Source organism: Macrobrachium rosenbergii, chromosome 11, assembly GCF_040412425.1.
Source record: "Macrobrachium rosenbergii isolate ZJJX-2024 chromosome 11, ASM4041242v1, whole genome shotgun sequence".
NCBI classification, from domain to species: domain Eukaryota; kingdom Metazoa; phylum Arthropoda; class Malacostraca; order Decapoda; family Palaemonidae; genus Macrobrachium; species Macrobrachium rosenbergii.
The window spans coordinates 14,144,719-14,162,562 of NC_089751.1; the positions used below are offsets into that span (position 1 = coordinate 14,144,719).

General features: G+C 36.6%; 1 protein-coding gene across 1 annotated transcript in view; it reads right to left on the reverse strand.

Moving 5' to 3' along the window:
- Positions 1-1,589: 1,589 nt before the first annotated feature.
- The window catches only part of LOC136843171 (uncharacterized), a 36,407-nt gene continuing 20,152 nt past the window's right edge, over positions 1,590-17,844 (reverse strand). The window contains exons 4-9 of the mRNA XM_067111240.1: positions 13,163-13,351; positions 12,288-12,371; positions 11,278-11,394; positions 10,800-10,951; positions 3,974-4,138; positions 1,590-2,446 (exon numbers count right to left, since the gene is read on the reverse strand). Of these exons, the coding sequence (XP_066967341.1) occupies positions 2,297-2,446; positions 3,974-4,138; positions 10,800-10,951; positions 11,278-11,394; positions 12,288-12,371; positions 13,163-13,351 (857 nt within the window). The 3' untranslated portion in view covers positions 1,590-2,296. The remainder of the gene's footprint in view (positions 2,447-3,973; positions 4,139-10,799; positions 10,952-11,277; positions 11,395-12,287; positions 12,372-13,162; positions 13,352-17,844) is intronic.

A 17,844-nucleotide genomic window follows, 5' to 3' on the forward strand; every position in this document is an offset into this window, starting at 1 on the left:
AATTAACGCGTGTATTTTCCCTAACAGTTACACAAGGCCCTGTTGCTAATATTTCGCTACTTAATTATGCAATTATAGTCGGAAGGTGCTCAGAGGTGACGCGCGCCAATCACCATCTTATAGACGCGCCCCAACCCGTCAACCAATAAACCCTTACTCATCTTTAACTTTTCAAACTGAACTTGCTTAGGTCATAGACCTCAGCTGATTGGTCTCTTTTAATCGAAAGGAACCAATAGGGGTCTTCTATGTATGACAGTCATTTGACCGGTCGGTACCGTTCTCGGCTAGCATTCTGCAGGGCCCGCGTTCGATTCTCCGACCAGCCAATGAAGAATTAGAGGAATTTATTTCTGGTGATAGAAATTAATTTCTCGCTATAATATGGTTCGGTTTCCACAATAAGCTGTAGGTCCCGTTGCTAGGTAACCAATTGGTTCTTAACCGCGTAAAATGAGTCTAATCCTTCGGGCCAGTCCTAGGAGAGCTGTTAATCAGCTCAGTGGTCTGGTTAAACTAAGGTATGCTTAACTCATCTGAATTGCCCACGCCAAACCTCAACGATCGTATGGCGTTCGACGAATCAGCAATACTTGTTCGTTATTTAATCACAAAGGCGTACAAACAACTAGCAGATTTTCTGTTACGTCTCAGACATGAATTTCTATATAAATCAGTTCATATATATATTTCAAATACGTAGCAATTTGTAAAATGTGCGTACTAACACAAAATAATATTTGGTAAAATAAAACACCAATTTATTCATAAAATATTCTGTGGAACGCTATGGTCATTTAATAAGTTTAATAATAACATTAATAACAAGATAACAACAACGACGATCATGGCAATCGGTAATGACGGAATACAACAATAACAGTAATAATAACGACACCACTAATACAATACATGCCATCATTAATAAATAACAATTGTAATAGCATTAACAATAATTACGGAAATGGCAACAGTTGTGAAATAACCGTTTACGTCAAATAACATAAAATTTAAATTTTTTCTGGTTTCTCTGCCTATTAAGGTCCGACTTTTTTTTTTTATCTTGAGCTAAGGCCTATAAAAACTAATGAAGCAAAAGATGATGCGATTTACTTAAGGAAAGCAAAAGAACGTAGAAATGTCTCAAGCCACCAATGACCTCTTAACTTCTCAATTTCCTCACAATTTTGGGATCCGTTGTCTCCCTGTATCCTTTTAACATGCGTGGGTTCAAATTCCGCTGGAGAAAGGTTCGACTTCTTTCATAACGGTGCGTTGTATTTCCCGCTCGGATTAAATGTTTACTAAACTAGGGGCATTCAAAAGTGTGAGGAAATCAAGAAGGTAAGATGTCTTTGTCAGCTCACTGTCAAAAATACATCCAGCATAACACGTGCATGTGACCAAGAGATGAGTAATGTTTCAGATAGCGAATGTTAGATAGAATTAAGTGCATGCTTTGTAAACTTTAATCACTTTTGCCAGTGAGTTCAGAATTATAAAACAAATATGTATGTTTATAAATACATAGGCTACATATACATATATATAAATATATATATATATATATATATATATATATATATATATATATATATATATATTGATAGCTAGATAGATAGATTTAGATATATGGATATACAGTACATACGTGTGTGTGTGTGTGTGTGTCATGACAAAAATGTTCTTATGAACAAACAAGGAGAAAACACAAGGCCGTTATAATGCTCTGGTCATTGTGTGCCTTCATCGAACACTGATTTCACAGTTTTTAACAAGAATTTTACATAGATTGCTATTCATTAATTGGAAGATGAATAATGTAAAAATGTGCAGTATAACACCAGTATAAAATCACATTTTCCATTGATCTCCTTGTGTTTCCACATTCCAGGATTGCGCTACAAATACTCACCTGTTGGAATAAAAGTTTTCACTGACTGCACAACTTTGCAAATGCCTGTAATCTCCAGCTAGAAAAATGATCAACCTCAGTTGAAGACTTGAAAAACTGATTAAAAATGCTCTTATAAAACCTCAACATTGCACCAAAGCATTAAAATTCGTTAATAAACGAAATCATCGTCCTCCTAAACTCCACATTGAAATTTTAAGGCTTTCGAGGGATATTGTTCTATTTTCTGAGGGACCTGTGGGATAGTCTCATTTATTTCAAGTCGAACTACACTCTTGAAACGGTTTAACCAACAACTAATAATTTTTCTTTTATCTACGCAATACAGTCAGAATTAAACTGAATTCTGAAGAGGGCGGGAGCTCTGAAGAAGTACATTTATTAACAGGCATTGTGCTTCCAGTTGAATTCGAAACCAGAGTAAATATTTGGTCTGACGAAAGGCAAAGGGTTGTAGTTCACTGTTGTGTCAAGGTTTGTGTTGACTGTTACGAAGAACGGTCCTGTCTTCTGTACTGATGTCATCGAAGCCTAATGGAATGAGAATACAAAAGATTAATAGAATTACACTTAAAAAAAAAAACATGCTGACACACACGTCATCTAAATAGAAATATTGCATCTGAAGGCCATCAAACACAAAATGTCGATGATGAAATTGTACTTATGACTATTAAGCTTGCATAGTATGACTGTTCTAGTCTAGTAGTAGTAGTAATAGTGGTCGGGAGATACCACTGAAACGGCGCCATCTTCGCCACTGTGGGGCATCAACCATCAACCTCCGCGTCTAAATTTGTTAGTATAGTGGCACTTCCCCTAACCTTTTCCGTGGTTTAGATCTGTAGGTACAGCCTGCGCTTACGTTTCCTTTTTAAGGGCAGTCTTGGCTTACTTCATGAACAACACGATTAAGCTAGACTTGTGTATCTTTAGTCTTGCCTCTAGGAGAGCATCCAGTTGAAGGTTCTCCTTTTGTTTGTCATTCTTTGCTTTACTATTGGTCTAATAAAAATTCATGGACTGTTTCTTATTTCAATTACCCTCTTGGTTGCCCAAAGCCTATTGCTTTAGCATCCATGTGCTCAGTATGCTTGAATCTTTATTTCCAATCCTTCGAAATATTTCTCTGAAAGCCCTGTGGGTTCTCCGAGCACCCTCCCATTTCTGTGATTTATTAATTTTTTTTCCCCAAAAGCTGTTTAAAATGTTGTTGGTGAAATTATAAGGAAGGCAAGTAAATCAGTAGCAGTATTTGCCTGCAGAGAATATAGTGTTCAAAGAATAGATTTGATTTATGAAATGTTGGTCTAATGACCAGGAACTGAATAGGCTCGGGCGATTAAGCATATATCTTTTTCTTGAAGACTGGTAAGCCAGAAGCATAGCTACCTACAAGTGACATGCTTTGTTTTCCTTTTAAGCAAGTACACTGTCAAGCCATGTTTGAACGAAACCTTGTCGTACAGTAACAGAACTTTCTGCGCCAGAGAAAATGGGATGGAAAAGCCACGATTTTAAACATGAGCGCATTCAGATGTCACTGTAAAAATCAGTGCTGCAAGCGTCATGACTGTCAGTAACAAAGTGATGATGACGTTGATGACCAGACCCTTGCATGAACGTGATGTCATTTGAATGGAAATTACTATGCCATTTCTGTGTTTTAGTGACTTAGTATAAGAAAGACATGAATTTTTATGAATGATACATAGATATTAATTAAAAGAAATTGTCAAAAAAAGCACAGTTCATCATAATGCATCAAAAGTGTCCCATTAATCTAAAACTTTGTTAGGATACTGCAGTTCGGCCCCACCAATAAATCTAAGTATTGTATAAAAAATCAGCTAATTTGTTAATTTCCCATCATTGAATTGACCAACTCTACAAACTGAACAACATCACCTGTAGAAATCTCCTACGCAAGAACAGTGAAACTTCTTTACAAGACCATTAATCTGGTTCTTTTCGTTAGATTGATTTCTATGTCTGTTTGAATAAACGCAAATATAAGCCGAGAAATGAGAAGCAAAGAAAGAATCATTTTATATTTACCGGATACAGACAGACGCTAGACGAGTAATACATCTGGGCTTGTTGTGCGCTCGTCTGTGGGCACAAGGTTGTGGCTCCTGGGACTACTGGGTTGGGCGGCGTTGTCACTCCGTTCCCCATCATCAGTCGTAATACGTCTTTACTGTCGATGTACTGGTTGTCGCTCTGTGAATAGGAGCATTTCAAATGATGAAAATAAGGGGGAAATGAGATTTTTCTATAAATGAAAATAACAATACCGCCATTGTTGTTGTTGCTAAGAAATTCACAATGTATAAATAAATGTATTATTTGTAACAAATAAAAACAAAGCCTTTCGAATACCTGAACGGTGTTCCTCCTTAGTATATACGTTAAAACGAATAGCGAAAAGGCAGTTTTCCTAAGAGTTTTGAAACGGAGGGACGCGTGCAGACGGGGCAAGAAGATAGCGACCCAGCACCAAAGTATTGGTCTGAGCGTTGTTAACTAATCTTAGGGATTGCCCGCTCACTATTTCTTTTAACAAACACTGAGGAGGAACACCGTTCAGACTCTGGTTCAGACGTTCGAAAATCTTTGTCTTTATCTATTACAAGTATTACAGTTTCTATTTATATAATTGTGGATTTTTATTATACAGTCGTTGTTCTTATTACTAATAATAAAGGAAATATGAAAATGTTCACCAGAGATAAAATATAGAAGACAGGTATCTCTCCGATACGAAGCATAAACAGCCAAGCTGACTTCATAATACAGGCATTTTTGCAACTATGAGTAAAGTCTGTGAAAACTCGAACACCGGTGAAGCCTAACCTTGACTGTTGCTGTCAAGCGAAAACCTCACAGAAGTGCTGTGCAGTATATATAAAAGTTTGAATGTTCTGTATATGAAAAGATTACAAATCCAGTGATATAGCCTACTTTCTTGAATACCAACCAGGAGTATACTCGTATCTTGATGGCAAGACTCTTTGGTTAAGCTTTTTGTGACCTCATTTAGCCGTCAGTATGAGCACTGACCTCTGCCGCGTCCAATGACGGTTTACCTTCTATTAGGTTTAGGGATATGAGTGCTTCTCTTCATTATTATTATTATTATTATTAACTGAAAGGAATCCCTCTGAGGGCAGAGCTATTAAAAACAGATGCTGTTTCATTGGTAGCCTATTAAGCCTATGTATTTTTCTTATTGTATTCGTCTCATCAGCAGGTGGATGATGTAACAAAGTCCTAAAGGAAATGGAAAAGATCATCTATAGAGAGAATGAGCAAGATGCAAAGGTGTACATGCATATATACCGGGTGAGTAAGGTTTAAGGTCTGCTGAAGTTCAGGTTGGTTCAACTGTCGTGATTCTTCTTCTTCTTCTTCTTATAGTTTAAGTCGATAATGTGCTAGACTGGGTTCATGCTATTGGGGATCCCGTAACCAAATGGTTAGTTGGGGTGCCGGATGATTTCGCGATAAAGCAGGACTTCAGGAAGGAGCAGGCGTCGACGGTCTAGTGCCGTGTCTAGAAGGTTCACTACCTTAATCAATCATCTTTCTGGCCTTTGGTGTTCATGACTGCAGTGATTGAAAATGGCACCTTTCTGTACGTGACAGTATTTAAAGTTTTCGTCTCCATGCATGAGTAGTTTCCTATCCAGAGGGAGCGTAAAATCGTTCGTCGCAGATGGCGCTACTTTTCTTCAATGCTGTCTGAGGGAGAGCCAGGCATATTATTTTGGTACCCGATGAGTACAATTTTCTTTTCATCTGGTATAGGTGTCGTGAAAAAATTGGATCCGTTTTTTCTCGACAATCCTTCTCAACGTTCAGGATAAGTGAGGGGGAGTAGTAAGCAGGCGGCGGAGTTCGTGGTTCACTTTTTTTCTGTAAATATGTCTGATTATTATTTGTGTCCGGTGAATTGCCTGTGTTGTCTGTGTCGGGAATGTCGGAGAGGATCCTTTTTATATAATTCGAGTGCCTTCTTTAGTAAAATAACCTATGTATAAATCTTGAAAGGGAACGGGGGTGAGACGAAGCATGCAGAGAGGCGATAGGCTATGCGTTTTTGTCGAGGGTATCGCTTTCAGCCAAATCGTTCATTTTAAAGTCAAGAGCCGGTTCCTTTAGTATGCTAAATTAATCTCTTCACGTTTTTGCCATTCGGGGCCTGATACAGTTAATATTCATTTAAAGTGCAGCCAGATTGTACGGAAATAAGTTTTGTGTAAAATTATAGCTTTTAGAGTTTTTTATTTTATTTTTTAAAAATAAAATTGTAAAACCCTGCTTGATCTTGCTGGACCTTCGCTTCCATGTTTGCTGGTTGAGCCCTTCAGTCCTGATCATCCCAGTCGTTGGGAAAAATTCGCGACAATAGGAGTGACGTTTTCTTTTATGTTTTTTCTTTGTTACATTTTCATCATGCAGGTGTTTTCGGTATATAGGCTATGGTTCCGAGATGGAGTAAAGATCCATTTTCGTTGTCTTCGTACGTCGAGTTATTTACTTTAATTCTGGTTCAACCATTTGGTTCGATAAGCCATTACTGAAGAGTGTCTGTGCCGATGCCCCAATCTCCTTATTGTTGTCCCAGTTCTAGAAAGAGCAGGTCAGCAAGAGCGTAACAAATTTAAACCTTATCTGCACATCTACGTCACAGATCTCATGTTGCCATCGATAATTTTTCTGCTCGTTAACCACGCTCTTTAAACTTCTCTCTCTCTCTCTCTCTCTCTCTCTCTCTCTCTCTCTCTCTCTCTCTCTCTCTCTCTGAATGAGGGAAAGAAACAGGGTGAAAATGATTTTTTCGCAGATTTCTTGAATTTATTTCATACATTTCTGCACGCTGGTAGACAATTGCTAGCTGTTTTAGAATTTCTTTTGTTATTTGCGAAACGATATCCTTATGGCAAATGAAACTGTAAGCGGTAAATCAAACAACACTTCCTTTCGAAACACTCATTAATCAGATTGTAAGTTTATTCTTTTCTAATTTTACCCTGCAAGTCTGATCTTAGCATTATGTCACCCTTAAATATATAGATAATATTAGCAAAAAATGCTTATTACATCGTCAGAATATTCATACTGAACTGTCTTATTTCAGAGAAGAATTTTTCAACGTTGTTTTCTTTATAACAACCTCACCGTATGAAGCAATAAATATAGCCCACGTGACACCTAACGCAGAAAACACTTGACTATCAGGTGCTTGGATCGCTTTCCCTCCTGATGCACGCTTCCCACGATTCAGTCTGAATTGCGGCTTCGCTATTTTTATCTCCCAAATTCGGATAGTTCATAGAAATGTTTTGATTATACCAATAATATACCTCAGATCCTTTTCTTCAATGATCCCGTCTTCATTTTATGTATTTCTGTAACTGTATTTTCTTATCTTACAGTACTTCTAGCAACGCTTTGTGCATTTCAATTTGATCTAATCGAAAACATACTGGTTGTCGCTCGTTTATATGACATCATGACTTGATCACCTGAACTTTTTCCTCCTGCTCGTAAAGTGCATCCATTCCCTCATTATTAATGCATTTTTTTCAGTGCTGACTTAATAAAATGGCAAAATAGTAATTTTTTTCTCATTAACATGAATAAACCTGCTTTTGATTGCAGTAATGTTAATAATGACGGTGGAACTCTTGGTTTGCCATAGGATTTTTAAATGTTCTTTAAGCGTAGGGGAGAGAGGTGATGATTCGGACTGTAGGATGGTCCGGACAGTGCATTTTCTGGAAAACTTAAGGGGCCCTCAGCTCCGAGAAATCACGTGAATCGCGAGAGTTTGTTTGCCATTGACTCGTGGACTTGGGGAGAGAAAGGTCTATAACTTTAATGTAAGGGTTAATCTTTGTGGTTTTTCTCATTTCCTATGTATTTTTTTATTTTTATTTATTTATTTTTTTTTTTTTTTTGCGTTGGAATCATAAAGCTGTGTTGTAGTGAATATGATGAGGGAGTTGATTATCAGTTTTGGGTGTGAATTTGTACTGTATGACGAAGATGTAGCTATCACCCGCGAAGGACTTGGATCTGGGGGTGTTATCAAATAGCTATATGAGGGGGATTATTCGGACGTGTCCGAATCATCCCTTCTAGCAAACCTTTACTAAATATGAATTCCAACAAAGAAACAAGATTTTCACCAACAATATTGAAGTTATATTTTGTGTATATACATTCATTAGCCCCTCATTACCTTATAAAACACTGCATAAACCCATCATAGAACCCCTTCTTACGAAGAAAAATAGCCTGTCTTTTGTTTCAGATTGATTATAGTCCCTCAGGCCTATCATGGGACGAAAGTATAGGAAGAAAACCAATAGGGAAAGGGATGCTGCTGCTATAGAAAACGCACTTCAGGAGTTTAGAGAAAAGGGTGGTTCAGTTAGAACAATTGCTCTTAAGTTTGGAATCCCTCGGAGTACATTTCACGATTATATGAAGAGAGATAGAGACAGGGTTGACCAGGAGGGTTTTCAGTTACCTTCTTACTCAGGCAAGGCCTAAGTGCTCTGCTGTTGTTCACGGACTATCAACTTAAATAAAAAAGGAAGCTTGCATATTGAGTATGCAATTGCAAACAAAACACCAGTGCCAGAATCATGGGAAGGCAGAAGGATCTCTCTTTAAGAAGTCCAGAGGCAACAAGCCTAGCTCGGATGACAAGTTGTAATAAACCATGCTGTTTTCCAGACTAAACTAGAAGAGATTTTACAGCCACACCCTGCACCATCATCACAACAGCAGTTTTCTCCTGAGAATAATCAACCATTCCCAAAAGCTGGAGTGAGGAAGGAGACAACTAAAGTCAGAAAGCGGGGAAGATGCATGAATGCAACGGACACTCCAGAAAAGCTTGAACTTGAACAGAAAGAACTGAAGAAAAAGGGCCTTCCCCCCTCAAGAAAAAAATGCCAAGAAGGAAATAAATTTGGAAATGATAGCTCAAAAACATTAACAAGCAAGAAAAAATGCAAAAAAAAGTTAGACAGTGATGAAGACCTTCATCTCCTTGAAGACCTCTTAACAGCCGAGCTTAATAATTCTTTTGACATCTCAGAGGACGAGATCGAAGACACAGAAATTGGTTTCTTTGATGAAGTCCCAGAGGAGGGAGATTTTGTTCCTGTTGGGACAGATCCAGTAAAATGTAGCAAAGTCTATTATATAGGTAAATTAATCAGCAATTTAGACGAGGATGATGAATTTCAGGTTTCTTATTTAAGAAAATCACAGAAATGTGCTACTAATAGTTTTAAATTTCCAGCAATTGAGGATGAAGCAACTATTGGTAAAAAGGCAGTAATCGGAGTGCTTGCAAACCCAGTTCAGCAGAGTATTAAAAGAAAGATGGAGTATTTAATTTTTTTTTTTTTGTGTGCAGTATACAATATTCGTTAGGCCAACTTTAACATTTAGGCACAACAAATGTCATGTAATTGAATGACATTTTGTGTTTGGTTTTTACTCATGGAGAGAATAAATTCAAGTATATTTTGGTTATTTAAAAATTTGATGGCAAGTATATTTCAAATTTAGTTTTTTTTTTGAAGGATATAATATTCTTTAAGCCTACTTTAACATTTATTCTCAGCAAACATCGTGGATTTGATTTACATTTTCTATCTGTCATTCATCAAGGGAGAGAATAATCTTTTAAGTTGATTTTGATTATTTAAAAAAAATCGTATGGTATTTGTTTTATTTATCATCTGACTCAAAGGTAAATATTCAGTTATAACAACTGTCCGAATCATCCCATGCTCTTGTCCGAATCATCACCATACGTAGGTATGATTCGGACATTTTGGAAACTTTTATTTGAAGATAAATAGCTTCAAGTATACTGTAGTATACGACTTGACACATTCACTCGTAAATGTAGGATGATGAGGCTACACATTGACATGCCGAGGATATCACTGCTCCTTTAACTCTTATTTCTAGATAAAAAAAAAAGTGTCCGAACCATCACCGCTCTCCCCTACTCTTGCTAGTGCGCTGCAGAGGATGTGCGATTGATTGATATATGAAATTTAGGGTGTCAAGCAAAGCGCTGGATCATTTACAGCTATACTGCGTTTAAAATAGTGAATAGAGGTAGCTGGAGTGGTTGGACAGCAAGATGAAAAAAACTAAAGGAAATGAAGTACAAAGATACAAAGGTGGCACTGGGAGAAATAGGCCTACAACTGCACTAAGAAAATTCAGTTAGAGGTGTTGGAGAGCAGGCAGCGTTACAGTAAAAGGCTAAAAAGTGGATGCAGCTAGCGAGCGAAAGAACACTACAAACACCTTATAGTAATGCCTACAGCGCACAATGTGAGGTTGCAAGGTTGCAGTAAGAGGTTGCACTATCCCCTACGAGTAGGAGACCGTGTCGTCAGAGTAGCGATGAATCACATCAACGCGTTGGCTGACCTGTTTTTCTAGTCTCGACCGACGTAGTATCCTTCCAAGTGGAACAGCGCTTAAGGGCATGACTGACGAAAGTATCCATCATACATTTCTTGTACCTGTCCGACTAAATCCTCCAAGCAATATCTAGTTAACCATAACGTAAATTTACCTTGTAAACACATGATAATTGAGACCCTTGCCCGTTCATCGCCATATGTAAGTCAAAGGTGACTAAAAAAAAAAAAAAAGCTTTGAGCGGAATTGTCGAGTACGAAATTAAAGTAATGTTAGAAAAGAAGGAGCAACCCATTTGTTCTCTCCCCTGGGAACTATGGTTCCATCCCCGGCTAAATTCATCGAATCCCCGTAGATCACTCACAGCCATCCCTCCACTTCAGTCTTAATTTCTAGTTCCTTGATGTCTTACCGTCTTTGAGAGAGTGTAAGTACAGTAGTTAACCTCTCTTCGGAAACAGATGGAGTAGAAGAGTCCGGCTAAATAATAACTGTTTACGTTGTAGTTGTAAGAATTGATCGTCCCGGATAATCCAGTGTAGTATTGGCCACATTTTGTCGGAACTAGAGGGGAAAAAAAAATTTGTTAGGTCAGTGCTCTAGGATATAATATGTTAGGAAATATAACTGAATATTTCATCTTCAGACAAAATGACGTTTTTACTAAAGTACTTTTTCCATCTGAAGCTTTTAGTACAACAGCTAGTGTGATGTCAAAAATCATGACTACTGAGTCCAAATGCTGTCTCTTACTATCATGGTCAACAACAAGAACATCCAGTCAAAATGAGACTTTAATTTGCCAATTATAATTTGCAGAATCAGGGAATTACATTTTAGTAAGAGTAAAAAAAATCGAGCATCAAAACATTCTCCCCTGAGGAACTTACCATTAAGGGAACAGGGCACGTACGAAACGCGTATCGCGTAATTTCGATCTTTACTGGTACTGTCTGTCTTGATAGTGAAGCTGTGTGGGCTAGTCGTACCAGCGGTCTCAACATACCCTGTGGAAAAACGGGCGTTAGCCAGTTAATTCGCAAATGATTGATTGTATGAGAGCTATTGATTATTATGGCAGGAGTTTAAATAACTTATTCATCAACTAATAAAAATACGCTGTTAAATGTTCCATCTTGAGACATGAATGAGAGCCGATACATTATTCAGAGCTGTGGTTGTGTCTCCCTTTCCAAAACCTCAAACAAAAAAGCTAATCGGACGATGTTTTGTTTTAATGTTTCTCGATTAGTTATACTACAGTGGTATCTCATCCTAATGGAAGTGTTTGACTGATTCTTCAGAAATTGTGTCCTGCATTGGCTCTGAAAAATAACGGGGAAAAGAAACTTGCAATAGCGCCACGATGGAAGTCTTGTCCTTTTTAAGCTTTGCGTTTTCGCAAAGACAGGAGTACAACACAATGTCTCTTTGGGCGGGGGAAGAGATTTTTTCCCTATATCTAACTCACATTCAGTTATTCTTGCTGACCACTCATAATTTATATTACAGTATCAAAGAGAGTAAGTGAAATTTGTTTGAATAAATTGACCATTATTATTATTTCTTTGGGTTTCTGTTACATGAAGGGCATCAACTGAAGAACACCGAGAGGCCCCTGACCTGTTGGTCTTTATATATATATATATATATATATATATATATATATATATATATATATATATATATATATATATATATATTATATATACTGTATATATCAAAGAAGGAATGAATACAGTATAATAGTTCAGATTTAAAATATGCAAAAGGACAAATGCAGAGATGCATGTACATCTTTTTCCTCGCGTTAATCTTGCTCTCAGATGAAGATGAAAAAAAAAAAAAGATATTTAGAACCTATACGACTGAAGAAGTCGTGTGAAGAAGAGCCACTTACAATGGTAGTTGTCTGGTGCCACTCCGCAGAACCACTGGGACTTCGTGTCGTCATGGAAAATCAATTGGTCATTGTTGCAGTAACCTGAAAGAGTCAGAAGTTGAAAGGCATCTTCTACCTCACCCACGGACACAAGTGTGAACAAGTATGTAAATATGCAACACTTTTTTTTTTTTTTGTCAGAAACCTTGTTTAAGAGCAGATGAAAGGAAATTTCATTATCTCAGTCAGTTAAACAGCTAAGATAAGACCAGATAAGACTAGGGTAGTAGGAAGCTTTTACTGCTACTAATATTGGTAACAATAATAGGCTAGAGAAGTAGCTTTATGTTTTGTAGCATGAAGGAAATAAAAAATTAAGGACATTTCCCGAGGGCATTTCTGAGGTAATGACCGGAAAGCGATTTTTGAACAGGCAGCATGAAACAATTTATAGAAATGATGCCGAGTAAAAGTGAGAATGAAATGAAATATCAGGAAAACCAAATCATTGCAAGACTGCTTTCGTACCATAATTTATATGAGAATGTTTTTGGATTAACTATATGGACTGAAATGCAGTTTCCTTCTCAATGCATTGATTAAATTCGATTTTACAGAAATCTCTACGAAAAGCAGCAACGAAATAAAAAGAAATTGAAAGAAAACAAATGAAACTCTGTATGTAACTCGCTACGTTTCCATATCGAAAAAAAACTAAGAAATAATATATATATATATATATATATATATATATATATATATATATATATATATATATATATATATATATGTATGTATGTATGTGTGTGTGTGTGTATAGAGAGAGAGAAAGGTATTGCTCTTAACAACAGAAACGCAGTCACACAACTTTTCTCGACGTCAGCAATTCTCACCAGTAGTGGAGGGTCCCACGAGGGTACTATCGGCAAAATCGTAGCGAATCTGGCATATCCTTCCAGCAGTGTCGTCGAAATAAACGTTCCACGTGCACGTCCTGGCTTCGTTGAAAGTGCCCGGGTACTCGGGATTCTGTACCCAAGTGTTGTTGACCCGTATGTCCCCTCCGCACTGTGTCGTCACGACTGCCATGTGAAAATAATTATAGTGAAGATGTCAGACACTTTGAATCAATGTTTTTTTTTTTTTACCAATGAAGAGAAATAATGAAAAACTTCACTACGATTAGATTTACTCCTTTTATATTGCCTTTTTTTTTTTTTTAATAAAGTTTAGTATGTTCTAGATGTCATGAATTAAAAAAAAAAAAACTGAAATACTCTAGAGATGTTCTATCTAATTAATTTTCTTTGCGACGTGTTTCGTCGGTCCCCGACTGATATTTTTAAGCCTGGGCACTTGAGGAGAACAAGAGGACATTTTGTAGAGGTGTGACTGAAAAAGCTGCGAGAGCTGCTGCAGGTCACACAGGCTAATGTATCAAAGACTGAGAGGGTCTGCACAAGTGAGGAAGATGATGAGGAAAGGTGAGGAATAGTTGGAAAATTTCTTTACATAAATTCAGAAGCAGTGGCGTAACTAGTGGTGAAAATTAAACGCACATTTTAAGCCTTAACATCTCAGTCATTTATTTTATTTCATAAAGCTAAAAGAAAACCAACACAGCAGATTTACAACGGAACCCTACGAGCTTTGTTGGAAGAGAATTCGCTAATAACAACATCAAAGTCCAACTGATTAGTAATTTCATGCTCTATTGACAATAGATACCAGAGTGCCACCCCACCCGCACGGACAGTGCCGCCCGGGGCGGACCGTCCCGCCCCCCAGCCCTTAGTTACGCCACTGTTCAGAAGAACGAACACAAATAGGGAAGCTCAATAGAGCATGGAAGGAGGGTACTGGTGAAGACTTGAGGAGATGAAGGTTCAGACAGTAAGAGTCAAAACAGAAGAGTGGGGGGTAAAATTTATGGACTGCTCTTCTGGAAGTCCTAATGCATCTAAAATGAGCATTTGGACCACATACTGTACCTCTACCTGCAGCAACTCTTAGGTGACCTGCCAAAATCGTTCTTTGTGACCTGAGGGACTTTCCCAGGTCGGTGGCGCTACGGGTGTCACGTATATACTGTACATATACTATACAAGAACACTCAGTATCAGGAGTTTTTGTGAATCGAGTCTCCCTCAAGAGAGCATGTATTTGTATACGTTTAGTCGAGAACCAAACAAGGGTAAAAAAAAATTGTTTTTTTTTAAATAAAAGTGCTGATACAATTGCCTGAAGCTATGTCACTTAAGTTAAGTACACCTTAGTTTAACTAGACCACTGAGCTGATTAACAGCTCTCCTAGGGCTGGCCCGAAGGATTAGATTTATTTTACGCGGCTAAGAACCAATTGGTTACCTAGCAACGGGACCTACAGCTTATTGTGGAAATCCGAACCACATTATAACGAGAAATGAATTTCTATCACCAGAAATAAATTCCTCTAATTCTTCATTGGCCGGTCGGAGATTCGAACGCGGGACCAGCAGAGTGCTAGCCGAGAACGATACCCACCCATCCAATGAGGAACTACTGATTTACGAGATATTTTCTTCGGTGAAAGTTTTTTTTTTTTAACTAAGACAATATTTTGGAAATTATTCGAAACTTGGGATAACCGGATTTCAGATTAAAATCTGTTTGTTCTAACCACAAGTCTATACTGATGAAATCTAGATAATCGTATGTATGTCACTGATAAGTCATTCCATATCCTCATCGTCCTATTCCTAATACCTTAACGAAACTTCTAGTCATAAGCTAAATATTATGAAAGTACTAGATAGTATACCTATGAGAAGAACAATATATATAACGCTCAGGTTACCGCATATTAAAGATAATTATACCAGCGGTATCAAGCAAATCATTTATAAAAACTGAGAACTTTTTGTTTCATCAAGCTCATTTTAAATTGAAAGGTGAACATTTTATCTGTTTCAGTGAGGAATCATTTCCTTTGCTATCACAAGGAAAATGATTAGGCAATCCTAAAATTTGAAAACGTTCAGGTTTACCCTACATTCAGAACAGAAAATATACAGTAGTATTCTCAGAGGAATACGAAAAATAGAATTAATTCCTGCGGACATGCACTATTTACAACTTAGCTTATGAAAAGGAAATAAAATTTCTGTGACATCATTTCTTACGCAACGCTTATCCGAACGTTTCTTTATACTTAAAGAAATTTCAAACTTTCGTTTTAACCTGAAAAAGATTGAATGTCAAGGAAAAACATTCAAGTTCCTATTCATAAAAATTCATTGAGAATTTTGTTCTGAATGAGTTCAGTACATTTCTGTGCTATCCTCATGAAGATATTATATATATAAATAAACTATTTTTATATTTTATTTATATAGAAGATGTCTTCATGAATAAAGTATATATAAAATATTTAAGGGACTCCTAAGGACAATGTGCGCTCTGGCATAGCATATGTGTGTTGTCCGCAGAGCCATTTACATTTAGTCAGGAGCCTTTGTTTCCGTTATCTTATTATTTCGCACTATCGCCCACAAAAACATAATCCAGACCTATTTCCATCAAATAGATTCATTGTTTTTTACTGTGGTATAATTTTTGTGAGTAACGTGTGGTGACATTGTCCAGTCAGGGTATACATGCTTGTTTTCATGACAGCTATTAAACTCAGCCTGGGGTTTATAGTATCAGGTGCTAAGTTGTCGTTTAGTATCAGGTGCTAAGTTGTAAAACCGTCAGGTTACCAGACGCTAATAAATTTTCTCCAGTCATGAGTGACAGCCGCACCTGAATCGACGGGATGTTTCAGCTCGGGGAAATAATGGCATCCAAAATTGCTCTGGAGGTTTGACTGACTGGTAAAGACCTCGAAGAAGATGGCGGTTAGTTAGTTGAAAATTTGAATTTAGTTGCACATATTTCTTTATTTTTATTTTTTTTTTTTTATAGAAGAGAGCAGTTCAAAAGTTTCCATTCGGGTTTTATATCTTAAGGGCATTCCCAGAGCTTCCAAACCTCAAGGAATTTTGCCGGAAAGTTAAAAATCGGGTCCCCACAGCTCCATCAAAAAAAAAAAAAAAAAAAAAAAAAAAAAAGACAATGAATAAACCAGGTGTACTTCAACTGTGTTTGCAGAATTTATCATTAAAAATTGCAGATGTAAAATGAACTGTCATTCCTTACACAATTTCTTGCCACGGGGAACGAGTTCGGTTAGAAGACCCAGATGATTTCTTTTTAGATGATCTTTGACATGTATTTCTAAAATGTTAATAGGACATTATTTAAAACTGTAGAAAACCAGAAATCAGGTTTTATTTTTTGCCTTTGATGTTTTACAGAAGTTCATGGATACACGTTAATAATTTATTGATAACTGAGAAGCACGATACGGTGTTTTTATATTTCATATATATATATATATATATATATATATATATATATATATATATATATATATATATATATATATATATACATATATACATATATATATACACATTATATATATGTTTGTATGTATATTTTCATGATGCTGCCGTGTAATACATATATCCTCCTATAATTTTGATATACAGTATTTTCTCTTTCATTTATCATGTATTATGTATGATAATAACTATTGAAATATCATATGTGGTGTAGATTCAGATCTCCAAAGACTTAGTGATTTAGAATTAATAATTTCTTCCCTGATAAAAACGCAGTATATGAGGAACACGTGTGTCTTAGTGAAGGTTTGTTTCACTTCATCTGTCATCAGTTCAGATAAGAGGAGCGCATTGTGTTGGTTTTTCCGCTTTGCTTTAATTCACGCGATGACAGGTCGGGAATAACAATTGCCATCTGTTTGATCATGTTTTGTAAGGTTACATGGCTCTCGTCACGTATTCTCTTTTGAGAGACGAACAAGTATTGTCCTGATTGCGTTCAATTACATCATCTTCCTTCTAGAAGAATTTTTGCATCTCGCACTCAAAATGCCTTAATGATGTCTTATGATTGTTGAATTTCTACTGGAATCCTCAGATTAATTAATTTTCATTCTGATTAGAGAGACCTTTAGCAGTGGTTCTCTCTCTCTCTCTCTCTCTCTGTATTTCATCAAAAGAGAGAAATATTAACGTAGAATATTTGTGGTCACTAGTATTAAATATAGCTTTGAGATCTGAATTTAGTAAAATTATTTAATTTGTAACGGCGCCCGGTAAAAAAGTGTGTTTTGTGATTCCAAGCAGCTGCATATAAAGGGATTTTGCAAAGGTTTTCACAAGCTTGTGTAAGGTAAAGTGAATTTTACTTATTATTACCATGGTATGATAAGGTGTGTTAGGAAAATTTTTGCCTTAGTGAAATTATTATCGATAAATCTTTTGTGCAGTTTTGTGTGTTCTTGTGTTTGCAATCTCTTGATTTTTATTGGTGATTTAACATTTATTTACTTGGCATTTTAAGTATTTCTTAATAATTTAACATTGCATACTTGATTTAACTTTCATTTATTAAGATTTTCTTTTCAAATCTCGAGTAATTCTTGATAGTTTAAATTTTACTTGATTGATTTAATCTCTTGATAAAT